Genomic DNA, 27081 nt, shown 5'->3' with positions numbered 1-27081 from the left:
GAGCTACTCCCCTTTGATGGGGAGGCAGGAAGGCCTGTGACAGACGGGTGGCTCCCCATGCTGTCCCCTTCCTCTCACCTTGCTGGGCTCTTCCTCTCCACCTTCAGTGTCCCTGCTGAAGCTCACGTTGGAACCAGACGGGTGTTTGCTGCGCCCGTGTACTTGGTGATGCAAGTGGGGCTCCGTGGGCTTGGGACCGTCGCCAGGCCAGTCACCACACTCCTGCTCGTTGGAAAGGTGCAGGGTATTGTTCAGGGAGCCAGCAAGGAGGGCATCTCGTTCATGGGGCTGAGGAGAACAGGAGCACAGGCCTAGGACCAGAGTCCCATGACCCCTGAGGATCAGGGAGACGGGGCAGTTCTGGGCTCCTAACTGCTTTAGCCGCCGCCGCCACCACCACCACCACCGGCTTGTTTTGTTGGTATTACTGTTTTTGAGACAAGGTCTCTCTATGTAGCCCTGGCTGTCCTGGAACTCACTATGTAGACCAGGCTGGCCTCGAATTCACAGAGATCTGCCTGCTTCTGCCTCCCGAGTGCTGGGATTGAAGGCGTGCGTTGGCCACTCATCCTTCGTCTTAACCAATCAGAAGTCCCAGGAATCCCGAGCCCCTCTCTTCCTCCTAAGCCTCACTCTCCCGAGGCCACAGGCCTGGCTCTGAGGCTAAGCAGCCTAACCTAACTCCATGGGAGCTGGCCATACCTCCTCCTCTACCTCAGGATGGCAGAAGGAGCGGGTAGACAGGTCGTCTGTGAGGTCCTCGTGGCTGCTGTGAGGGGGTTCCACCTTCCCGCTGAAGAAGAGTACAGTTTCTGGGCTAGGATTTGGCCATGATAGGATCCCCTGCTTGTCTACACAGCACAGCACCTAGAGGGAAAGAAGCAGGATTAGAAAAAGACTCAGGATTAGTCTAACTGCCTGGTGGCCACACACAAAACAGATGAACAATCCAGTCAGAGGATCTGGTGCAACAGTGCATCCTCCAGGCAGGGCCTCCTCACCGTAACAGAGCCCAAGCTATGCAGCAGGCTGGCACTGTGGCTCAGTGTTGGTGATGTCCCCTGGATCACCCTCAGAAAGTGACCCCAAATGCAGCGCAGCATTTCCTGGTGGGAGACAGACAGTCTGTAAGGCCATTTGGGGCTCAGCCTTATTTCCTTGCCCAAATCAAGAAAAGTCTAGGGAGATGCCAGGAAGTAGGGTTCTAGGACAAGATGCTGACACAGGATCAGGCCTGGGCCATGCACACATACACAACAAGGACGGAGGAGGCAAGCAAGAGCTCAGCTGGAGGTCAAGGCCACAGAATCACAGAGATCCAGGAAGGCCACAGCCCTCATGCCTGCAGGGGCCTGGAGGAAACCTCATCTATCTCAGTAGTTTACCTGAGAGGAGACAGCTTCAGTATAGCTGCTGAGAGTATCCTCTGAGAACTTGGCCAGCTGCACAGAGACAGGATGAGCATCAGTGAGGAAAAAAGCTGCCTTCACAAAGACTTCCCTATCTACACAGCTGGATGAGCAAGGCTCCAGACCACTCTGGTAAAGAGCATCAGGCAATCCCAACTCCCCACAGATGGGATCCACACCTGGGCCTGGCCTGGAACCTACTTGGTAACAGAAAGTACCTGAAACCATGCAGAGATTCCCAGGGCCCCAACATGCTAAAACCACTGTCCATGCCAACCTGCCACTGTCCTCTAGCTGCTTTGGAACAACGTACCAGGGAGCTGGGCGAGGCCTTGCTCATCTGGGCCAGGACACGAGCTTCTCCACAGGCGGTAGCCAGGACCCAGAGGACTGGGAAGAGCAGAGGGAGGATGGGCAGCATGCCATTCACCTGAGAAAGAGCAAGGCACATGCCAGGTCCTAAGAAGATGCTGCTCCAAAGGGAGGAAGAGGGGAAGGATGCCCTGCCACACAGCCATCCCCCGGGGAGGAGGATTCGGCGGTCCAGGGAGCTGGAAGGAAGGGAGGCAAAGGAGACAATCTTAGCTAACCCCTGAGATGCTCTGGGCTGCAGAAAGGGAGGAACAAGACAGAGAAGCACAGCAGGGAAGAAAGGGCCACTCTTGCCTGGAGCTGGAGAAGGGTGTACTGCCATGAAGTGACCCCAGGCGCACTGAACATGAAGCGTAGGGCATTGGTGATGAGAAAGCCAGCCTGTGGGACAGGATGGACATAGTCTTGGTGCCTCCCCCGGGGGGGGGGGGGGGGGTCAGAGCTATAGGCCCTTCCTTGGCCATTCACACCGCTGGCTCACTCTGACCCTCCTACATGCACTCTCACCTGGCTGGGCCCCCAAAGCTCACCCATGTCTGTCCCTCTCCCCTGCCCTGCAGCCCCTCACGCACCAGGACTACCGGCACAGCATAGTGAAGCATCACGGACTGGACTGTGAACCTTTCATTGTCCAGAGCAGTGACTGGGCGCGAAAGGGCCGTGTCCAGGCACCATCTGCAAAAAGAGGCAACCTTCAGTCTCTTGGGGGAAGATGCCAGACAGCAACACCTCGAAAGGGCCTCTCTCCTGGACAAACTTTACCAAATACTTCCAAGTTCTTAAATTCCCTAGTCAGCCCTGACCCTGGCCTGGGCCACATAGTAGCCTGAGAGAAGGGCTGTGGCCACTGCCATGGGTATCCATTCAGTCTAAAAATGCTCACAAGAGGCGAGCAGGTACCTACCACCAGCAGGGCCAGGAACGGATGAGGGCCCTTCCTTGTCATGGGAAGCCCTGGAGGAGGAGGTGGGGGGAGGACAGGAGAGAGGCGTGCTACCTGATGTTGTCAATCACAGGAGTCTCCAGGACTCGGAAGAGCCGGTGTTGCTGGGGATTCTGTGGCCCTTTCTTCACTTCTCCCCGCGGTGAGGGTGGTGGAGAGAAAGGGGGGAACAGGTCTCCTGGCTCCAGGACAATGTGCTCGTCATCCTGCCAACAGGGATGGAGTGAAAAGGCTCCATCAGAGTGCATTGTGGGTTTTGGGGGGGTAGGGAGGTAGGGGGCTGTTTCGTTTTGGGTTTCTTGAGACAGTCCCACTGTATATAGCTCATGCTGCCATGGAACCCGAAATCCTTTTGCCTCGGTCTCCACAGTGCTAGGACTGTAAGTGTGTACCACCATGGTTGGCAAGACCACTCTTCCTGGACAGTGCCAGCCAAGAAGAAATAGCTTCCAAGGTCAGGGTCTCTCCACTAGCAATGAATCTGCTGGGTGGGCCTTATGGGACTTGGGTTTCTAGGACTTAAGGATCCAGGAAAAGACAGAGAAAGAGCAGGAGGGGGTTTCGGCCCTGCCCAAGTACCCTTGTGAACCCCCAAGCTGACCAGGAGCTTCAAATCTACCCTAAGGACTCCTAACTAATTCCAGATACTCCCCCAGCTGTTCCCTCTACCTTGATGCCCCTTAGGGAGGCGAAGGACTCCTGGCCAGGCCTCAGGGCTATGATGTCTCCTTCTACCAACAGGCTAACTGGCAGGTTGACCAGGTGTCCATCTCTGTAAGCCCAGTGCAGGGACCAGGAAGGTGCAAAGGGCATGTGGAGGTCTGGATACATGGCATTCGGCCACTTGATCTCCTTTCCGTCCCTGAGAGCATCTGATGAGAAAAGAAACAGCAGCTCTGGATCTGCAAGCCTATCCCATGCATGCAAATGCACCCCATATTTCAACAATGCCTTCCCTAAGAATCCTTCCCTAGCACCCAAGCATATCGAGAATGATTCCAGCACTGTGGGGAGGGAACAGAGGAGTAAACCTGTCTGCCAGGCAATGGCAGTGAGAGATGACTTCCAGGAAGAGAGGGACAGCATGGGGAACAGGCCAGGAAGAACGGCGAGACTTTATCAGTTAGAGACAAAGGAGATGCAATCCAGGTGGGGAGGAGCAGAGGCACATCTGGGTTGGACAGAGGGGCAGAGGCACATCTGGGTTGGACAGAGGGGCTCTAGGACAGGAGATCACTGGGATGATGAACAGTAAAAGGAGAGGCTAAGAGGAAGGACAGCTGGAGCCTGTGGCAGAAGCAGCTCTCAGGAGCTATATGTGGCATCTGGGATGGCCTGGAGAAGCAAGAGAGAGCCACAGGAGACACCTGTCTCCCTAGATCTCTCTGGCTGGGTCTGGACTGTTCATCTATGACCTGTGTGGCCACTGGGCAGTCAGGCCAATGGTAAGCCTTTTCCTAATCCTGCTTTTTCCCACCCATTTCAGAGAAAAACCTACAGAACATAAGTGCCACAGCTTCTCTGAAAATATCACATGCCCCGGGGAAGCAGAGGCCACGGACTTCCCACACAAATCCTCAAGCTACAGCCAGAGCTCAAAAAATGAAGGGCAGACTGTGGGCAGTGCCCCTCTCCCTCAAGAATACTCCTCTGCTTTTAAGGCGCTCACTGTACTGTTCATCGTGGGCCCCCAGCTTTCTGTTCAATCCTGTTTTTGTAGACATCTTAGCTTCTCACTCCTCTGAGCCAGTACCGGAGAACAAGACAGATGTGGAAAAAAACCTCCAACTTCCCTCTCACCAAGGGACAGAGTGTTCTCTAGCTGTCTCCCAACACCAGACCTCAGAATGCCACCATTAGCTTCCCACCTGCCCAGGCTACTGCCTGGTGCCCCCCAGCCACCCTGCAGCCGTCACTACCCTGCTCACGAGGGCAAGACCACCCTGTAACTCCCGTTGATGACAGCCCGGCAGTGCTGACATGTCACAGAGCATCTTTCCTGCACACCTGACCCTCAGCCTCACCTTGGATCTGGTCAATGATCCCCCGGAGTCTGCGCTCCACCTCCCGGCGCTTCAGCCGATCTTGCCGCCCAATGAGGATGAGATTGAGGAGCAGCAACAGGAACAGGGCAGAGGCATTTACCAGCTCCACTCCACGGCTGGTGTTGAGGGACACAGAGAGCAGCATGTATTTCCAGGGGAAAGGCCTCCCAGCCAGTTCCCACAGCCCAAGATGGCCCGCTCCTCTAGCCACTTCTCAAAGTGGCCTCGCTTGCTTCTTGCCTCTACCCAAGTCTCTGTCCCCAGTCAGGTCACTAGAACGGAGCTGGCAGAGGTCATGGTCCTTGCTTACCTCCCGGCTGGCTGGCCCCCAGAGCAACAGAGCAACAGCAGTACAGCCAACAGCATGAGAGAAGCCCCAGGCCAGTGGAAACAGGAGCAGCGATTGTTAAGGTGGAGGAAGCTGCTTCTCCATGTCTCCTAGAGCAACATGACAGGCAGGAAGTCAGTCTCCCAGCTCGCTCCAATATGCCCATATCCTAAGACCCACTCCAACAAGTCGAGTGGGACACCACTCCCAGGAAACTGGAACTTCTGACTATGTGAAGTCTCAGCTGAGTCTCTGCTATCCAGAGGGCAAACACAGCAGGTCCCGGAGACAGGGCCTCCCTGCTTCTCTGCCACCCCGGAGGAAGCTTCACCTTCCACGTAAGACATTTCTTCCGCTCTCTGAGGTGTTTCTCCAGCACAGCCTCCAGCTGTTCCTTCAGGACACTGAGGGCCTTCCGGGTAGACAGGCCCAGGGCCAAGGGGGGCTCTCCCTGCAGGGAAGCAGAAACAGTCAGCATCTCCCCAGGGCCCTGCCCAGACTTATTCTTTGACTACAAGCTCTTCTTCTCCCTCCTAACCCCCTTCACTCCTTAAAGCCAAGTTAAAAATAAAAGCACAAAAAGTGCTTTCTCTACTCAGTCTATCCGTTCAACTCTCAACCCAACGAGCCGGGCGGGCCTCCTGCTCCATTCAGACTCTTCTTGTTACCCATCCCCACAGCCATTTTACTTTAAGATTTCACAGAAAAAGACATCTATTTCTTTTTTGTTGTTTTGTGTTTGAGGCAGGTCCTTCCATGTATTCCTGGCTGTCTTGGAGCTCCCCTTATGTCGATTAGGCTGGCCTGGAGCTCACAGAGCCTCCTAAGTGCTAGGATTAAAGACATGCATCACCATGCCCTTATATCTCCTCTCTCTCTCTCACTCTTGTTTTTTGAGGCAGAGTTTCTCTGTGGACCCCTAGCTGTCCTGGAACTTGCTCTGTAGACGAGGCTAACCTCGAACTCACAGAGATCTCCTGCCTCTGCCTCCTGAGTGCTGGGATTAAAGGCGTGTACCACCACCGCCTGGAATATATCTATTTCTTTTAGAGCGCTAACTCAGATTTTGTCCTTGTTTCTGGGGAAGGTATGTAAGAAAGACTTAGGGCTGGTGAAACGGTTCTGCCAGCAGAGGTGTGGGCTGCTAAGCATGAGAGCCTCAGTCTAAGCCCAGGACCTACACAGTAGAGAAGAGAACCAACTTCTTCAAGCTGTCCCCTGACAACACACACAAATAGATGTAATAACTTTAAAAAAAGAAAAGAAAAAAAGAAGACCGTACCACCTTTGCCTTCCAGTACCACATTTTGCAAGACAGGCTTTTTGCAACACTACAGATTAGGCAGACCTAATCTCAGGGAAGATAGCTTAGCTGTTCGTAAGAAAAGACAGCGCTGTGACTCCACCACCCTGCTGTCACCACAGCTGGCCCTGGACATGGGGACTAGACATGTTGAGTGACCTCACACCCGGTCCACTCTTTGTTGAGAACCACCCATTCCTGTTTCCTCCTTCTTTGATTCTAATTGTTCTTCCTTCTTTCACGCCAGAGCCCAGCCTTGCCAACTGTTGGGTGTCTCCAGGGAGACCTCTGCAACAGTTGTGGATTCACCTACTGCCTGTGGATTCACCTACCACCTACGGATTCACCTACCACCTACGGGTTCACCTACCGCCTACAGATTCGCCTACAGATTCACCCACCACCTACGGGTTCACCCACCACCTACAGATTCACCTACCATCTATGTGCTTTCAAGGCCTCCATTTCACTCCCAGTCGGGACCATGTTCCAGATACAGGCCTGTCTACTGACCTCTCTCAAGCTGCTTCACAGGAGACAGGAAATACCCCAAACTCATCCCAACCCTCCCTGCCAGTCACCTTTCCACACACACACTACCATCACCTCTACACATAAACACATACACACATACACACACACACACTACCCATCACCTCTACACACACACTACCCATCACCTCTACACACACACACACACACACACACACACAACTCATCACCTCTACACACACACACACACACACACACACACTACCCATCACCTCTACACACACACACACTACCCATCACCTCTACACACACACACACACACACACAAAACCATCACCTCTACACACACACACACAGACACACACACACTACCCATCACCTCTACACACACACACACACACACACACACTACCCATCACCTCTATACACACACACACACAGAGACACACACACACACACTACCTATCACCTCTACACACACACACACACACACACACTACCCATCACCTCTATACACACACACATACACACACACACACACTACCCAGTCACCTCTATGCACGCACACACACACACGCACACACTACCATACATACACACATACTACCTATCACCTCTACACACACACACACACACACACACTACCCATCACCTCTACACACACACACACACACACTACCCATCACCTCTACATATACACACACACTACCCATCACCTCTACACACACACACACACACACACACACACACCACACTACCCATCACCTCTACACACACACACACACAACCCATCACCTCTACACACACACACACACACACACACACACTACCCATCACCTCTACACACACACACACACACACACACACACACACACACGCACGCACACTACCCATCACCTCTACACACACACACACACTACCATCACCTCTACACACACACACACTACCATCATCTCTACACACACACACACACACACACACACACACACTACCATCATCTCTACACACACACACACACACACACACACACTACCCATCACCTCTACACATACACACACACACACACACTACCCATCACCTCTACACATACACACACACACACACACACTACCTATCACCTCTATACACACACACACAGACACACACACACTACCTATCACCTCTACACACACACACACACACACACTACCCATCACCTCTATACACACACACATACACACACACACTACCCAGTCACCTCTATGCACGCACACACACACACACACACACACACTACCATACATACACACATACTACCCATCACCTCTACACACACACACACACACACACACACACTACCCATCACCTCTACACACACACACACACACACTACCCAGTCACCTCTATACACACACACACACACACACTACCCAGTCACCTCTATACATACACACACACACACACACACACACACACACACTACCCAGTCACCTCTATACACACACACACACACACACACACACACACACACACACACACACACTACCCAGTCACCTCTATACACACACACACTACCCAGGCTCCAACCTTCCCCTCCCCGCTTTCCTTCCCATCCCTTCTTTACCTTTTCCAAACCCACTGAAATACCCCAGCCAGAGAAAGACTCCCTCAGCAACTGACCCCCTTTATCTTGACATTTTTATTACATTTGATTGGCTGATGTGTCAAAGGTCATCTTTCAGGAGTCAGTTCTCTCCTTCCATCATGTGGGTCCCAGGGACCTAGCTCATGTCCTCAGGCTTGACAGCAGGCACGTTATCTGCCGAGCCCCGCAGCCTCCTCTCCTTTACTGTTAAAACCCATGCCCAGCCCTGTGCCTGCTCTGTGAGGCCCTAGGGGCCTGTGGCCTCCAAGCCTCTCTCTGCCTTCCTTCTGCACTCCTGGCCAAGGACATCCTTGCCCCCAGGCAGCCCTTGCTTCTTCCAAGATAGCTCAAATATCGCCTCCCATGGGAGGGACAGTTCCTGAAAGCCCAGAGCTGTGCCTCAGATCTGTAGTCTAAGGCATCGGCAACCTGGCTCTCAGCTTGCACCTATGGAACTGAGTCTGGATGTGCATGTCTGGCTCTCTTACTGTACCCTAACTTCCTTGAATTTTGGTACAGACTTGAAGATGAGTTCTCCCATCTCCACAAGCCCTCCCTCTCTCTCTCCGCTGAACCACAACAGATGGTACTAGACACACACAAGTTCAGTGAACATCTGTTGAATGGATATGTGGATGGATGAACACACAAGTAGCTTCAAGGACCCCAATGACACCTTAGTTAAGGGATGTCAACACAAAGCCTGCAGTAGTACCTGCAGCTTTCAAAGACATGCCAGCCAGGCGGTGGGGGCGCACGCCTTTAGTCCCAGCACTCAGGAGGGAGAGGCAGGTGGATCTCTGTGAGTTCGAGTCCAGCCTGGTCTACATAGAGAACAGCCAGGTCTATATAGAGAAACCCTGTTTTGGGAGGGTGGGGGAAGACATGCCTGTCTGGGTACCACCCTGACCCCACTGCCCCAAAACTTCTGGGATGAAGCTGATGTCAGGGTGAATCCACTGGACAGAGCTCCAGCTGTAAAAAATACTAAGGTAAACCAGGCGGTGGTGGCGCACGCCTTTAATCCCAGCACTAGGGAGGCAGAGGCAGGCGGATCTTTGTTAGTTTGAGGCCAGCCTGGTCTACAGAGAGAGATCCAGGAAAGGCGCAAAGCTGCACAGAGAAACCCTGTCTCGAAAAACAAAAACAACAACAACAACAAAAAAAATACTAAGGTAGTAAATGGGCCCAAGAAACAGAGTTAATTCCTGGAGAGGCAACAAGTCTTTCCCAGAGGCCACCTGAAGAGCTTCTAGCAGGGAAAGTCCAAGCAAAAGCAGCAAATCCTTAGCCCGAGATACCTCAAGGTTGTCCACTGAGAAGGAAGGGCTGTGGGACACACTCACCTAGCTGGCTGACTCCTTGTCCTACCTCGCCACGCCAATGGCCCCATTTCTGTCCTCTGCAGGGACCTGTTCGGCTTTGTCTATTGTCACTCTGTACTTCTCTTTCCTGACTAGTTCCAAAGGTACCCCTGGCTTTCTCCTTGGCCATTTGGTTTTTGCCTTGGTGGGACACACATATCCATGACTCTAAGGGGCTGCCAGGCTTGAGGGGCAGGGCCCAGTGCCACATTGTAGGTGCATAAGAATAGAGTCCCCAATGTTGCCTATCACTGGCCACCTCAGCTTTCCAGAATGCGTTCACCCCAAGATTCTTAGCTTCTTCTTTTTTCTTTCTTTCTTGGTTTTTTTGAGACAGGGTTTCTCTGTGTGGCCCCGGCTATCCAGGATCTCTCTCTGTAGCCCAGGCTGGCCTCAAACAACAGAGATCCGCCTGCCTCTGCCTCCCAAGTGCTGGGATTAAAGGCGTGCGCCACCATCACCCGGCTACTCTTAGCTTCTTTACCTAAATCCAGTAGGTTCCTGACCCTCTAGAGCCCAGGGTCCAAAGCCAGTATCCAGTGCAGCTAGGGCCTACCATGCAATCTCCTAGAAGGGCAGAGGCCTTCATGGGGCTCTAGAGAAGAAACACAAAGGACTACAAAGGGCAGGCTGGGCCTGTTCCTCTCTGTCAAAGGAAGGAAGAGGATCTGGGGCCAGAGTAAGAAGCCTGGGCCTCCAGCACCTTCCTTCACACTATCCTGCTCTCTTGGACTCCATCTTCCCCTGGCTTCGTCTCCACATCCTGAAACAAGAGTTCCTGGAATGGACAGGATCCATAGACCATACCTCTATAACTCATAACGTGTAAAGCAGTGGAGGGAGGGAGGACCACTGGAAGAGAAAAGGACTGTGTGCCCAAGAGTGGGGACAAGCAGGAAAAGGAGCCAGGCCAGGTGCAGAGGCCGTAAGCTTCCATGGGAAGCTGCTGGACCTCGAGCTTGGACCTTATGTCCCAGTAAGACTGAGAAAAACCTATGAGGAGAAACCAGGGAACCAGGGAGGCATCCCTCCTCTAGCCAGGCCTGCTGAGCACTCACGGGCTCCTGGGCTACACCGTGGCCACCCTGACATCTACTGCCTCCTTCTCTGCAGTCCCGTGCCCAGGACTGCCCACCTCGGCATCACTGGCTTTCCCTGTCCCAGGTACTCTGCTCCTCTGCAGGTGAGGGAGGCCTGGTCAGAAGGTGACAGATGCTGGTGGACAGCACACCTGCAGAACTGCCTGCACATCTGCCCCTGCATGTTGTGTCTGGCCAGGGGCACCAACTCCAGACAAGGGATTAAAGACAGTGCAGCAGAGGGAAAATAAGCTATTCTGTAATTACATGCTGCCCAAAGGAAGTGCCTGCCCACACAGGCTGGCCCTGTGGTGAGGACTGAGCCTTCTGAGCCAGCCTACTCTCTGCAGGCTTCAACTACACTGATCCAACTGCTAAGCCTGTTTGGCTCACCCCGCTGTGGCAGGAGGGCCAGGGTTCAGGGTCAAATCTCCCCTTCCCTCATTGTCTGAGCTTTTCCCAGGCGGTAGAAGATCCAGAACTAAGGCATTCAGTGGGAAACCATCGGACTTGCTGATGGAGGAGGTGCAGAACCGGTTGGTAGGGAACAGGCAGAGTGACTGACACGGGGTACTCCGTGTTCCTGGGCGCCTTGGAGAGATGCAGCAAGTTCCTATTATCTGAGCAATAAATAACCTAAGTCAGCACAGGCTAAGATCTGCTTCTCTTTACCTGCTGAGGTCAAGAAGGGTGAGGAACATTTTGATGTGCCTTAAGTTCCCAAGGCTAACAAGAGATTTCTCCTGCTTCTCTGATGCTAAAAACTCACCCCTTTCCTGATACTGGCACCTCTAGACACATTCTTGGGGCCAGGAGTGAGGCTTCTAGTCCAGAGGACCAGGACAGATGGACACTGAAATCTTTTAGGCAGAACTACGCCCTTCCCACTATTGTCAGCACTCACACTTAGCTGGAGCACAGTGGAAACAACCTGAATCAGAAAGGTAGTTGTTGTTTGGTTGGTTTTGTTGTTGTTGTTGTTGTTGTTGCTTTTGAGAGACAGAGTCTCACTGTGTAACCCTGGCTGGCCTGGAACCTAGCATGTAGTCCAGGCTGACCTCCAAGTCAAAGATCTGCCTGCCTCTGCCTCCTAAGCACTAAGACTTGCCCACCAGGCTGGGCAAAAAGGAAGCCTTGACTCGGGAGGCTGGATGCCATCACAAGCTGGGCTGGTTCTCTCTGTTCCACCACTAAGCAAGAGCACTCGCTGAACTTGACATTCATGGGGAACATAAGGGCCGAAAGCCTGACAATCACAAGCAGTGATCTGGCACTGAGCAGGACCCACTGCCAAGTGCAGAACTACCGTCAGGCAGTCTACTGAGCCTTCCAACAGCTGGTGCACTGGGCTCTTAGGCACCCACCTCAGCAAGAAGCCCCCAGCACCTCGAGGGCCGGTGTCCCTGTAGAGCACCTCTGAGGTTCTCTCCACTTTCCTTCTTACTCTACCTGTTTCAGAAGCAGCAAAATTATGGCTGTACATTCAGGAAGGCAGGTTACAAATAGAAGCCTTGACTGGTGGCCTTGACGACGGACGCCCACCAGTTATAACCAGCTGGGCCCCTTCGCCAGGTCACCCCATCACAGCTGCTTTAATCGGACAGACCGACGGAGAGGAATCAAAGTTGAACTCAGCACAATCCCAAGTCACTGAAGGATAGTCAGCCACTCCCTGCTCCCTGAGTCTGCCTGGCACATCTGGACTCATCTGCAGCTGGTAAACCAGAGGCAGAGCAGGCCGCTTACTCTTCTTCCTCGTAAGGGCTCATGCAGACCTCAGCATTTTCTACCCCAATCCCCCACCTTCAGTAGCCACTGAAACTCAGAGGAAACTATCCCAACCCTGACCCCTTACCCAGTTACCTGAGTGACCCAGCAGAAAAACAGTCCCTTCACTGTAGAGAAGGGATGGCATCCAGGCCCTGAGCTTCTGTCACCTGCACATGGAGCCTTGGGTCCCAGCATCCTTTTCCCCTCGGGGGAACTCAATCCCCAAGGCTGCTCTGGGTAACTTGAAAACCTGGCTGGCCATTCCAAGACATTCTAGCTTTTTGGCTCTCAGTCCCAATCTCCTTCCAAAACCCTGGTTACCCCAGGCTCATCCCAGCTGCTCTGCAGCATCTTCAGGACTCCTTTGGCAACCACAACCCAGAGACTCCCTCCCTCATCAGCAGGGAACAAGGCAGTTAGAACTGTGAAAGTCAAGCTGGCATACTCACCGTGCTGTGCTTGCCCTGGTGGGGTAGCCATAGCTCTGCCTGCTTGAAAAGCATGGGGCAGACAGAGCCTGAGGGACAAGCAGTCAGGTACGAGGAGAAGCAGAACAGAATGAGAGAGTGTGTGAGTGAGAGGCCGGTGCTGCAGAGAATTGGGCGCAGCAGAGCAGAGCTTGAATCTGCTGATTAATTCAGCCTATTTCCAGTCACGCTGCAGATTCAGGGAGGGAAGAGGAGGAGGCAGCAGGCAGCAGCCCTGAGAGGGAGGGGGGAGGGAAGAGAGAGAGGAAGGAGGAGGGCCAAGAAAGGAGGGCTGAGAGGCAAAAGTTGGTCCACGATTTGACAGATGTCCAAGAGTTTGGCCCTTCAGAGGAGGCCAGTGCAGGGTGAACACAGAGGCAAGATACAGCTAGAGGATAGCCAGATGGACAGAGGGACATTTGGACAGATGAAAGAAGCTGTCAAGGGCTTGGGGCCCCGAGGCCGAATGCTGGCATCCAGAAGTACTCTGAGAAACATGAACACTGGATCTCTTGCCAGACTACCTGTCCACTGCCCCCAGGTCACTAGTTAGGACCCCACTCTGGCTGAGCTCATCACCCACCAGAGCTCCCTGGCACTCAGAGCACGGAGCCCAGGCATCAGCAGCCTTCCACCGTGAGAGCTGCAGGAAGGAGGGCAGAGACTGGAGCCTTATCAATAGCAGCACATCCTGCAGCAGGGCGGGGCAGCCAGCAGGGAGTCCAGCGGAGACTTCTAGGAGGCCGGGAGTCCAGTGGAAGGGAGAACCAGGAGCAGAGGGAGAAAGCAAGGCCAGCTAAAAGCACTTCTTAGGCTCCTAACACCTTCCTCCCAGGTGACCTGGAGATCCCACAAGCTGCTGATCCACCAAGGGAAGGAAGCTCTGCATTAGGCACACCAGAGACCAGGGCTGCCCGGGTACACCCAGATCTTCTGTCTGTCTGTCTGTCTGTTTGTTTGTTTGAGACAGAGTCTCTCTGTATAGCTCTGGCTGTCTTGAAACTCACTGTGTATGTAGACCAGGTGGCCTCCAACTCAAGTGATCTGCTTACCTTTGTCTCCTGAGTGCTCAGGCTAAAGGCGTGTGCCACCAAGCCCAGGAACAGGCAAAAAGGCTTGTCTCTGCACTTTCAGCCTGGCCTGAGTGACTAGGGCTCTAAACACACGGCTCTGACCCCTAGTTTGGCATAAAAGAAGTCAGTACAGATGCTCTGGGTAAAGGAAGAGGTAAGGCATGGGAGATGACTGGACATTCCTCTGCTAAAGGACAGGCCATCTTCAGTACGGTGACACGACACCCCAGGGAGTTAGGACAGCCTAATGGGTCCCTTGGCTGGAGAGCAGGCTGGAGGCTGTTTCTCCAGGGCCCTCTGTCTCCTAGACTACACCCTCTCCAACTGCTGCTAGGAAAAAGAGCGAGCGCCTCCCAGCACAAGCCAGCCTCTCCCCTCCCCCTTGCTGGCCTGTGTACCTCCCTGTGGGGCCCCTGCCAAACAGTAGAATGGGGACAGAAAGGAGGGGCTGGGCAGTCCAGAGGTTAAGGGCAGGAAGTCTTTGCTGGGAGCAGGAAAGAGGGATGGGCGGGGTCAGCTTCTGTACCAGTCTCTGTGAGGACTATCAGCTATAGCTACCAGAAGGACTCCGGTCCCTCGGTTCCGGGAAGTCACTGCTAGGGTGGAAACCAGGCAGCAAAGCTCTCCCTGCTCCACGGAACTCCTCAGAGAGCACAGGGTGCTGTGTAGACAGCAACACAGTTCTTTCCCCTTTCACCCACTTCCTACACTGCCAGCCTCAATGACAGGAAACTAGCCCTGTTGTCTCAGAAACAGGGGCCCAAGTTGACACTGCTACAGCTCATCCACCACATGCTTCCAGACAGGCTGGGAACTGGTGGGTCCCAAAGAAGTTATCCAGCAACAGTCCTGGACTAGGTCTATGGTGACAGTTGTTGCTCAGGTGGTCTGTCTAGCACTGCCCTCACCCACACAAGACCTGTGGGCATGTGTGTACTGGCAAGTGTGGAACACATTGCTCAGGACATGGAGAGCGTAGTGGGCCTGCTTCTGCCGGGTCGCTTCCCATCCTCCCTCCGGATGTCCCCTGATGACTTGACTTGTATTAGATTCCAGAGACTTTCCAAAGGCAGCCTTGAACTCACTCTGGCACTCCCCAAGTTTGCAATTCTCCTGCCTCAGCCTCTAGAGTAAGTGGGATTATAGACCTGTACCACCAGGCCCAGAGCAATCCTGTTGATTACCATACAGCTGTGTTTGGAATCTGATGAGGTACTTGTCCCTAACCACAGACAGGGTGCCCAACAGTCTTCGGCACGACTAGGCAGGTTGGGGCACAGCCCTAGCACAGCACAAACAAACCAAATTACACAGCTCTGGGCAAGGCTGGCTTGGGATCAAAGCCAATCAGCAAGCCTGCTGTCATGCAGCCTTGTTAACTGGGCTACCCTTAACCCTGTGTTCGTCCCAGCTAGGCAATACTGACCTCTGAGAAGGGGTCACCGTTGTATCTCCAGCAGCCTCACAGCACGCCCCACCTTTCTCTCACACTCAGTCTAGAACCCACGCTGAAGATTTCCCAGAAAACCCAGGTGAGGGGAACCCAATATAGATACCCCCACAATAGCACACAGCAAGAGAGCAGGGCCCACCAGATGCTTCTCCTTCAGGTCCATGGGCCCAGGGTACTTCAGACATGCCCAGATGAACACAGTCACACCTGGAAGGAAGCTTCCTCCCCAACATGGACAAACCCCAGTGAGTCTGTCACAGTCACAGCATCTGGGGAAAAAAAGAGGAAAGAAATCCCGTAAATAAGGTCACAAGGTCACAAGACTGGGATTCTGTTGTGCAACATGAGGACCTCAACTAAGCCACAGAGCACCAGCATCCTGCTGGCCTGGCCCATCAGCAGCATACCTCAGGAGTCAGCCTTGGATGAGGTCCACCCTGGGAGGTCAGCAGACCAGCTCCAGAGGGGTCTCTGGAGATTACAAGCCTTGTCTTTCAACCTTCATTTTCAGAAGCATACTACACTTGGGTTCCGTGTGTACTCTATAAATGACTGACTTCCAGCAGCTAGGAAGAGCTTTGGCTCATCAGTATGTCTTAAGGTCAGCAGTAAAGTCTCTGGAATCTAATACAAGTCAAGTCTTCAGGGGACATCCGGAGGGAGGATGGGAAGCGACCCGGCAGAAGCAGGCCCACTACGCTCTCCATGTCCTGAGCAATGTGTTCCACACTTGCCAGTACACACATGCCCACAGGTCTTGTGTGGGTGAGGGCAGTGCTAGACAGGCACCCTGGGCAGAGGTCTACAAGGACGAGCACAACCAGTGTGACAAAAGTCAGCTAGGTACCTGGAAGACAGCCCAAGGGCTAGAACGTAGCTCTGACAGAGCACATGCTTAGCATGTGCGATGCCCTGGGTCTGATCTCAGCAGCCCTCCTCCTCCAAAGGCAGATAAGTATGACCCTGACACCCACTGCCACCTGCCCCACCTGAGCCCTGGCCCTCACCCTTCCATCCTGGCAGCCAACACAACTTTCACAATCTCAGATCAGGGCATGTAAAAAGTGACACTAGGTAATCTGGTTTGGGGCAGAGGCCTCCTCTTGGAGAAAGCTCTAACCTGCTGAGGAGGGCAGTTCTCCAGGGCTGCAGCCAACCTCACTACGAGGAATCAGAGGCCTCGGAGAGCTGACCCATAAAAGAGCTGTCGAGAAAAAATTAAAAATCTATGTCCAGAGGGCCAGCCAGGAGACTCAGGTTTGAAGCCACCAACTCCACTCCCAGATCCCACGCAATCCTCTAAGTGGCACCCATGATTATGTCATCTGCTACGCGGCCAAGTTTCTCCCTACCCCTTCCTTTCAGCCAGGACCTTAATCCAAGCTGAGACATCCCCCTCAGGGTCAGAGACAGTGACGCTGGAAGTGGCCTTGCAAAGCAGTGACATTCAGTCTTTGGCAGCCAAATGAAATGGGATCCTGAGAGGCCAAATCACTCCTCCCCAAGGTCCCTCTGACCAGGCAGCCTGAGCCTTGTTTACAGCTATGGCTGAGATCCCCATGACACCCCATCCCAGGAGGGGCTGAGTAAGGTATTCACCACACAGGGAAAGGCACCAGGGTCCAGAACGAGATTGTTCCTATTAACTTCTTCTGCCAACACAACCAGAGGGAAATGACTGTGGCCAGCTGGAGCCACAGCAGTGCAGAGGGCAGCCAGGAACATGGCATTCTTCTGAGAGTCTCTGTATTCCCATCATTCCATACATGGGATTCTGGGAGAGGACTGTTCTTAACATCTGACCTGAAATGGGGAGCAGAATCCTTAAAGGGCCAGCTCTGCCTATAGCCCACTGTGAAAAAAGCATAAGCGTCAAAGCTAAATGACCACCTGTGGGTTCAAATCTCATCTCTAACATGTATTAAATACAGGATGATCTCGGCAATCTAAATGATTTATCCTTTTCAGCTGCTGCTCCCTGTCCTTAGGATAGATGTGGCAATACCTATTTCACAGCAGTGCCATGAGAATTATGTAAAATAGTACATGTACTGGGCCTGGCACAATATTTGGTACTCCATAAATAGTAGCTGTTTTTTTCATTAACAACAAGAAATGACAATCAAGTCCACTCGGGTCAAGAAAAAGGACTCAAGCTGCCAAGCCTGAGTTTGAGCCTTGAAACCCACATGGTGGAAGGAGAGAACCAACTTCTATAAGTTGTCCTCTGACCTCCATGTGTGCACAGTGGCCATGTGTGAGCATGCACATGCACGCACGCACACACAAACTTACTAAGTAAATTTATTAAATTATATAACAAGAAAGAATAAGAACACAAAGTCAAGTGGAAGGAGAGGAAACAGAAGGTAAAAAAACTGAATGAAATGTCTCCTTGCAACAGACAGAGATCATTACAGAAAACCACAACGGATCAAAATGTGGAGAACAAGCGCCCCTGAGATATCTAGAGCACAGTTCCCACACCTAAGAATCGGGGACCACAGCAGAACAGGTGGGGAGGACTGTAAGAGCCAAGAGAACAGAAGTCTTCTGTGAGCTTCATCTCCTGGACATGTCAGGGAAGCTGCACCCAGGAAGTCCCACCAACACGACTATCTAAACAAGACCTGAACAAGGATGCCAGCAACAGACATACCAACCCGGAAGGGGGAACCTCCTGGGGCCCCCACCCTAGATCTACAGACAACTAAGGAACGCTGAGATCGGGAGAAACAGTCTTCCCAGGGAAGAGCACATCAACTGGTTATCCGTACCAAATGGACAGCCCTAAAATTGTATACGTACAAGTAACATCACACGGACTGAGCAGGTTTTACTTAAATACTTAGGGATATATACTCGTGTGTGTGTGTGTGTGTGTGTGTGTGTGTGTGTGTGTGTGTGTGTGTAACAACCATTAAAAAAATAGAGTCCTTGCCAGGTATGGATGGCTCATGCCTTTAATCCCAGCACTTGGGAGGCTGAGTCAGGTGGTCTCTGTGAGTTTGAGGGCAGTCTGGTCCACATGGCGAGTTCTAGGCCACCCAGGGCTACATAGTGAGATCAAAAAAAATAAAACAAACCAAAAAAAAAAAAAAGAGGCCATGAGTTTGAGAGAGAATGGGGAGGGTTCATGGGAAGAGATGGAAGGAGGAATGGGAAGGGGGAAAATGATGTAATTAGATTTTTTTAAAAAAATTATTTTCAAAGGAAGACTGCCTTTGTTTATAGGCTAAATAATACAGTCTCCAGAAAATGGTAAAGAATCTACAAGTACAAGGTTGTAAGGTTAAAATATAAATATAAATTATATTTCTCATGCCAGCCAGATGGCTTCATAGGTGGAAGGCCCTTGCTGCCAAGCCTAATGAGCTGAGTGCAGTGCCTGGCACCCACATATAAAAAGGGAGAATGAACTTCTGCAAGCTGTCCTCTGACTTCCACACATGATATGGCACATACAACCAAACACACACACACACACACACACACACACACACACACACAGGCACACACAAATATGAATATACACATGCTCTCACACAGGAGAAACATGCATACACACACACACACACACACACACACACACACACACACACACACGCAGAAAGAAAAGTTACCCTTAGTTTTATTCAGATTAGTCCCAAAGCAGAGACAGCTCAAATGCCCATTCGCAGGGGAACACGTGGACAAATTCAGTCTCCTGATGCAGTGGAACTACCCCGTGATAAGGTGTAGAACGGAGTGATAACACACACAACCGTCTCACTGAGTCTCAAAATGGTTGCTGCATGACACAAGCCAGACACAAGAGGACCTGGTATATGATTCCATCCACGAATAAACCTTCCCTTCTTTGGTGACTACCTTGGGATTTTATTCCAGCACCAGAAACCTGGCCAACACACTAAACCGCACATGCTTTACAAAAGAGGGTAAGAGACAATGGTTTGCAAAGTATAAGACACACTGTCTCTTCCCCAGGAAAAGAGACTAACCACAGAGAAATTTATAATATAAACAGTTTGGGGGCTATTCTAAAAACAGACTGCCCAGGGCTGGTGAGATGGCTCAGCTGATAAAGACACCTGCTGCCAAGTCTAAGGATCCGAGGACCTACTCATGAGCCTGCACACATACATACATACACGCAGAAAGTCAACAACAAAAACGCAACTTTAGGGCTGGAGAAATGGCTCAGCGGTTAGGAGCACTAACTGCTCTTCCAGAAGAACTGGGTTCAATTCCCAGCACCCACATGGCAGCTCACAACTGTCTGTAACTCCAGGATATGACACCCTCACACAGACATACACGCAGACAAAACACCAACGTACACAAATAAAAGCAAATAAATTTAAAAAATGTAATTTTAAAAACAACTTTAATTTAGGTTGGCTCTGACGTACTAAACAGGAATTCCAACCAACAGGTGCTGCAGGGGGCTTAGGGGGGTGGGGTGGGGTGGGGGTGAGGGGCTACAGGGCCAGGAAAGTCTCTCAGGAGAACTGTGGTGAGGCTAAGGCTGGGCAAGGGGTAACCCAAACAAAAGCTACAGGTCTCAGATGGTACCAAGAAGAAAGGCACATAGCCTTCTTGGAAGACAGCAGAGAAGACGGTAAAGAAATGCCACACTACACAGGAAAGGAAATCAGAGACTAACATGGAGAGGCCCCCAAAGGCCAGACTAAAGAGGCCTTGAGGAGTCACTGACAGTTCCTCAGGAGACTTAAGTATTTAAGAGTTAAAAAAAAAAAAAAAAAAAAAAAAAAAGATGAGCTGGGGCCAAGATGGCAGCACTAGGGAGGCAGAGCCAGACAGATCTCTGTGAGTTCGAGGCCAGCCTGGGCTACAGAGTGAGATCCAGGACAGGCACCAAAACTACACGGAGAAACCCATCTCAAAAAAAAAAAAAAAAAGATGGCCGGGCGGTGGTGGCGCACGCCTTTAATCCCAGCACTCGGGAGGCAGAGCCAGGTGGATCTCTGTGAGTTCGAGGCCAGCCTGGGCTACCAAGTGAGTTCCAGGAAAAGGCACAAAGCTGCACAGAGAAACCCTGTCTCGAAAAACCAAAAAAAAAAAAAAAAAAAAAAAAAAAAAAAAAAAAAAAAAGATGAGAGGGAGAAGAAGGGGAAGACAGGACATGCAGGAGTTAGAAGAAAATTATAATGCTCTTGCTTTGCCACAACAAGTAGCTAAAAAATGGCTGCAATAACAGCCATGGGAAGAAGGATGTTCCTGCTGCCAAGCTCAGAACCAAAGCCAAAAAACCAAGCAGAGGTCCAAGGCTCCAGCTGAGGGTGAGTTGGGGAGTTGTCTGTCCTTCTAGACCCTTCTAATATAATCTGCATTAGCTAGGCTTGCACGGTAGCCTTGCTCAACACACCAAGCAATATTTGATGCGTCTATCTTTAGTTAAATATCTGTGACCAAAGGGAACTAATTGGTGTGTTAATGCTACAATGAATGAAAGTTTTCAACAGCAAGCTATCGGGTTTCATTCTTTGCATTCTAGTCAATAATTTTATCAATGGCTTGAGTGAAGAAACAGATGGTATGGTAATCGAATTCTTAGATAGCATAACCCTGGGGAAAATATCAAAGACAGGATCCAAGGAGATCTCAACAGGTTGCAAAGACGAGCCAAATCCAATAGGCTCAGTTTAACTGGGAAGAATAATATACCCTCAGCTCCGGCTCAAAAAACTACAATAAATGGCTTAGTCAAACGCAATTCCAATATGTGAACGTGTGAGCACAGCTACTCAAAGTTCATTAACATTCAGTCATGTTAACAGACATGTCTTCTTCTTCCCAGCAAGAAAGCTATCTGATCTCTGCCTATACCAGAGCGTGCCTGGAATACTTTGATCAGTTGCACAACATATATTCATTTATCTGTTTTCTATTTTTGTTTTTGAGACAAAGTTCACAGCCCTGGCCATCCTGGAACTCACTCTGTCTACCAAACTGGTCTGAAACTCACAGATATTCACCTACCTCTGCCTCCCAAGTGCTGGGATTCAGGGCGTGTGCTATCATTCCTAATTATGACTGAATGCATGCCATATATGTGGAGGTCAGAGGACAGCTTGCAGGGGTTGATTCTATCCTTCCATCACATGGGGCCAGGAATTGAACTCAGGTGACCAAGCATGACAGAAAAGCTCCTCATCAGCTGACTTGTCTCAGCAGCCCCCACAATACAGAACACAGAGAAGGAACCAGGGAAGCCAGGTGTGGTGGCTTACTTCTAGAATCCCAGCACTAAGGAGCCTGAGGCAAGAGGGTCCCCAAGAGTGCAAAGACAACCTGTTCTACACAGCAAGGTTCAGGACAGTCTGGGCTGTAGCGCGATACCTTAGCCAACAAGGGGAAAAAGGAAGCGGAGAACAGACCAGGCTTCTGGAGAGCAGTAACCAGAAGCAGACACTGCCATGAGAAACAGAAAGAAGCAAAGTTGTTTATCCTACACCAAAAGCACACACCGAGAAAACAGAGCTAGAGAAGAATGATACTATTCAAGCTAACAGGCAGTCCTGCTGTGGGAAGCCCCCCAGTGGGCCTAGGACCTCCAGGGGAGGGGAAGACCTATAAAATGAAGATTAGAGCCAGTGTGTCACACACACACACACACACAACCAGAACAAACAAAAAGTAATATGAGAATTATTTTTCTGTGCAATTAGAATTGCTTAACCTGATACAGTGGTATGCATAGCATTTGGAAAGCTGAAACAGAATTGTCCCAAGTCTGAAGCCAGCCTGGGCTACATAGTGAATTCCAGGCCAGCCTGATCTATCAAGTGATAATGAGACTCAAAAAAGCAGAAAAAGAAGAGAAGGAAGAGAAGAAGAATGGAGGAAGAAGAAGAGGAGGAGGAGGAGGAGGAAGGGAGAATGGAGGAAGTGGGCAGGGAAAGTATACAAAAGTTAGAAGACGCCACCTGACATCAAGGATTGTAACACCGCAGTACTCAAAGCAATGTGGTATTGGCTTGGTATTTAGAGTCCAGAAATAGATCCAGACATTTCTGGACAATTGATTTTTAAGAAAAGTACAAAGACAATTCAGTAGAGGAAGGACAGGCTTTACCAAAGGCAGCCAGAGCAACTCAGCATTCCAATATGAAAAATAAAAAAGAATGCCAACAATCACACATGGGACCTCATGACATTCAAAAGCCTCGTGCAGCAAAGACAATCGCTAAGGAAGAGATAACCTACGGAAGACTCTTTTTCAGCTATACATCTGACGGGAGATTAATAGCTACACTATACAAAGAACTCAGAAAGCTAACCGACAGGAAATCAAACAACCCAGTTGATAAAAGAGCTTCCCAAATGGACAGCAGGTTTTCAAAAGATGAAATGCAGATTGCCAATAAGCATGGAAAACTGTCCAACCCCACCAGCCGTCAGAGAAACGCAAATCAAAACTATATTTAGACTCCATCTCACCTAAATCAGAGTGGCAGTTGTTAACAAGTAACAGCCCAGCGGTGGTGGCCCAGGCCTTTAATCCCACCAATCCGGAGGCAGAGACAGGCAGATCTCTGTAAATTCAAGGCCAGCCTGGTCTACAAAGGAAGTTCCAGAACAGCCAGAGCTGTTATACAGAGAAACCCAGTCTTGAAAAACTAGAAAAACAAAAACAAGTAACAACAAGTGTTGGCAAAGACATGGACAAAAGACATCTTCTGCTGGTGGGAATAAAAACTACTCTAGCCACTATGGAAATTCAGTTTGGAAGCCTGTCAAAAAAAAAAAAAACACCTCAAAATAATGCAGGGCATGATGGCACACGCCTTTAACCACACCATGTGGGAGGCAGAGGCAGGTGGATCTCTGAGTTCGAGACCAGCCTGGTGTACAGAGCAAGTTCCAGGCTAGCCCGGGCTACAAAGGGAAACCTTGTCTACAAACAAACAAAAATCTCAAAATAGCCAGGCATGGTAGCAACATCTTTTATCCAAGCACTCAGGAGGCAGAGCCAGGCAAATCTCTGTAAGTTAGAGGTTAGCCTGGTCTACATAGTGAGTTCCAGGATAGCCAAGGTTATGTACAGAACCCCTGTCTTGAAAAAAATAAATAAACAAACAAAACCAAAAAACCTCAAACTAGATTAACCATATGATACATGGCTCCTGTGTCTCTAAGTCAACACCACAGACACTTGCACGTCCCTGTTGACCACAGCACTGTTGGTCAACCAAAGAACCAAAGAAAAATATGCCCCATGTACACATGGGGGTGTTTTCAGCCGTGAAGAAAAATATCCATTTCAGGAAAATGGATATAACTGAAGACAATATATTAAGTGAATTAAGCCAGTCTTAAATATTGTTTGTATTTTTTCTCTCATTTTTGGCTCCTAAATTTTACATGGATACGAAAATCACACACACACACACACACACACACACACACACACACACACACACACACACGCCGGCGCATGCGCGACAAGAAAGGAGAAGCAAAACTACCCAGGAGAACAGAGGAGACAAATGGGAGAGGGAGAAATGAGCGGGGAGGAGTGGGGGAGGGTATGCTCCATCTATAACACACACTACGTGAGTCCTCATGTGACACAGGATTAGGTACAACGGATATATAAAATGAAAATTTTAGTAAGGAAAAAGTCAAGCTGGGGGGGCGAACCTCTAAAACATTATGCGAAATGGAATGAGCTGTCATAAAAGGACAAACACCATATGATTTCTCTTATATGAGGTTTCTAGAATGTTCAAAAACCACAGAGACAGAAAGTGCAATGGACGATGCCAGGGGTAGAATTTTGGGGAATGGAGAGTTAGTATTTAATGGTAGTTTCAGTTAGAGAAAAATGAGAAAATTCTAGAGATAGGTTGGTGATGTCTACACAATAATACAAATGTACTTAATGCTACAGAATTTGCTAAAATACTAAATTTCATTCAATATATATTTTACCACCATTTAAAAAAAAATTAGCAAACTTCTGGCTGTGCCTAACATTACCAAAGCAGTGTTCTTTTTGGCGTTTGCTGCCAGCTCAGGACAGGTTTATTCTCTGGGAGCTCACCTCTCTCCAATGACATCTTTCCTATGTTTCCTGGTAGTTTTTTGTTTACCTCCCTGCAAAGGAAGGCTGCTATTAAAAGCGTCTTCAAGTGGAACCTAAAATTATAAAGACTGAGGTCACACGATCATGCTAAAACTCAAAGCAATCTGTGAGATTTGCCAGGTTTAGGGGGCATCAAGTTTGGGTTGAAAGCTTGCCCTTACCCTCCCTGCCACATCATGTGACCAGCCATGTTTACTACTGTCTCAGCAGCCCCAGGCAAAGCTGGTTATTATACAAACCCCTGATCACCAAACCACATACTGGGCCTTTTTTTCGGAAGGAAAACATTCCGCTTACAGCAGTGGCCTAACGGCTACTTCACCCAGGCCTCTTTGGAAACTAGGGTTTAAAACAGTTTTAAAGAAACCTGTCCTTCCAGCCACGGAAGACACTATGGTGGAAATAACACAGACACCAGAGCAACAGGACAAAAAAACCACGTTTACCGGAGGGTGCCAACGGGGATCAGGAGCCTTTTCACTTGAAAATCAGGAATGGCCTTAGAGGCCCTGTGGGTCTTTCCAGCTCACACTTGACAGCCCAGGTTGAGTTAAATAATACCTTGGATGTAGGCAGTATTCATTTGATAGCTGCTCCCTCTCTGTATAGAAATTGATTCTGGAGTCCAATACCGGGGCAAGGAGCAGGGAGGAACCAAAGACTGTGACCTTTATTTCTCATTTGTTTCTCCGGGAGGTAGGCCTTGCAAAAGGTTGACTCTCTTCCCTGCAAGTTGGCACTCTGTAGTCACTTAAAATAGAAATGTCAAGTGTTTTCTGTTTTCTTTCCATCTCACTGCCCGGCTGGCCTTTTGTGGTCTAATCATCTACGAGGTCTGGATACCAAATGGGGCGACCAGGAGTGGACATTCCAGGACAGTTAACTCTCTAACTATCTGGGGGGCTGGTTATCAAAGGGATGGTTTGTACTTCACCTCCCTGGTCACTGTAGTACTCCCTAGAATCTAGGTTTCCCTGCTTGTAATTCTGCCAAGAGACAATCTGATAGAAGTTAGAGCTGAGGAGGCAGCTGAAATTACACTGCAGCGCGTTAGTGGATTCTATCTGAACGCTACATCCTGCTCCAGGGTAAACCCACATTGTACAGTGGCCTGATTCGGAAAGCGACTCTCCAACTTTTTTTTTTTTTTTTTTAATTCCATTAGTCCCTCTTATTTGACTTTTTGGACACTGAATCTCACCTCTGCTTTTGACTTTGGGGTTTCACAGGAGAGAAAACGGGGGCATAACACACAAACTGCTTTACAGAATTGCAAATGCTGTGGTGCTATGGTTGCTTCCGAAGAATCTTTCCACGACTCTGAAGGCCGGGAAGCACACGCCAAGTGCAACATCACAGCCTTGCAATGAACTAAAAGTCCCTCAAATTCCACCGGCCCGCAGGGCGCTCTAGATACTGTCAGCTCCGGGCCGCTGGCGAGCCCAGCGCGCGCAGCGGGTGACAACCGTCTTTATTTGGGCTGGGACACCCAGAGGCCTACAAATAAACACTCGTGGCATCAGGATTGGCAGCCCTTTGGCCCAGGGCCCAGCCACGACGAACCCGGGCCAAGGACTCTTTGTTGGACACAACCTTTATTTCTGACGAGGGACCGCAGGCAAGGGGCAAACCAGGACAGAGAGGGAAAATAACAAAAAACCCGTGAGGACGTGAGGGAAAGAGACGGACGGCCAGGACTTGGAGGCAGGCGCCGGTCCCTCGACTCCCCCACAGAGGGATGCCCCCTTTGATGCCACTTGCTGGGTGCACACCCCGGACACTCCTCGCCTTGGGTAAGAACTCGGAGGACGCAGAAGGCCGGGCCCCACGCCCCCTTGCTCCCCACTTCGGGCCGCGGGCCTTTTCGTACTTACCGGGGCCCCCGGGCCGGTCTTCCTCGCCCGCGTCCTCTCCCCTCCCTGCCCCCTCCTCACTTCACGTCCCCGCCTCCAGGGACCGCAGCCATGTCCGTTGCGGGCAGCTCTGAAGCGACTTGCCTCCTTCCCGCGACAACAGAGGTGCAGGCCAACCCGCTAAAGCTCCGAGCGCTGATTGGTTGAAATTCGAGATGGCGGCAGTTTCTGGTGTTCCTATTGGCTGCATAGGGCGCTAAGCTGTAGCTTCAACTGCCCCTCTGGGAGCCTGGCGGAATTATGTGATAACTTGCTAAGAAGTGATACCCACGAGTCTGGTTCCTACTTTAGGCACGATGTTCCCGCGTTTTCAGCTGTAGAGAAGCTGACTAGA

At 50.7% G+C, this 27081-nt stretch overlaps 1 protein-coding gene across 7 annotated transcripts in view; it reads right to left on the bottom strand.

Moving 5' to 3' along the window:
- Window positions 1-26839, bottom strand: part of Tmem94 (transmembrane protein 94) — a 35063-nt gene extending 8224 nt beyond the window's left edge. For 2 of the 7 annotated variants that reach the window (XM_059272113.1, XM_059272114.1), the window contains exons 1-13: window positions 13179-13411; window positions 5429-5548; window positions 5080-5207; window positions 4749-4885; window positions 3394-3596; window positions 2779-2930; window positions 2354-2456; window positions 2076-2162; window positions 1723-1839; window positions 1386-1442; window positions 1002-1106; window positions 703-867; window positions 79-288 (exon numbers count right to left, since the gene is read on the bottom strand). In XM_059272113.1, the coding sequence (XP_059128096.1) occupies window positions 79-288; window positions 703-867; window positions 1002-1106; window positions 1386-1442; window positions 1723-1839; window positions 2076-2162; window positions 2354-2456; window positions 2779-2930; window positions 3394-3596; window positions 4749-4885; window positions 5080-5207; window positions 5429-5548; window positions 13179-13232 (1638 nt within the window). In that variant the 5' untranslated portion in view covers window positions 13233-13411. Of the gene's footprint in view, window positions 1-78; window positions 289-702; window positions 868-1001; window positions 1107-1385; window positions 1443-1722; window positions 1840-2075; window positions 2163-2353; window positions 2457-2778; window positions 2931-3393; window positions 3597-4748; window positions 4886-5079; window positions 5208-5428; window positions 5549-11352; window positions 11580-13178; window positions 13412-15861; window positions 15992-24792; window positions 24888-25395; window positions 25585-26708 lie in introns of those variants that run through there. The other 5 variants (XM_059272119.1, XM_059272115.1, XM_059272116.1 and 2 more) reach the window with 5 other exon arrangements.
- Between the last annotated feature and the right edge of the window lie 242 nt (window positions 26840-27081).

Source organism: Peromyscus eremicus, chromosome 8a (assembly GCF_949786415.1).
Source record: "Peromyscus eremicus chromosome 8a, PerEre_H2_v1, whole genome shotgun sequence".
NCBI classification, from domain to species: Eukaryota; Metazoa; Chordata; class Mammalia; order Rodentia; family Cricetidae; genus Peromyscus; species Peromyscus eremicus.
Note: the sequence above shows the minus strand (reverse complement) of the source record. Positions and strands in the feature narration are given on the sequence as shown.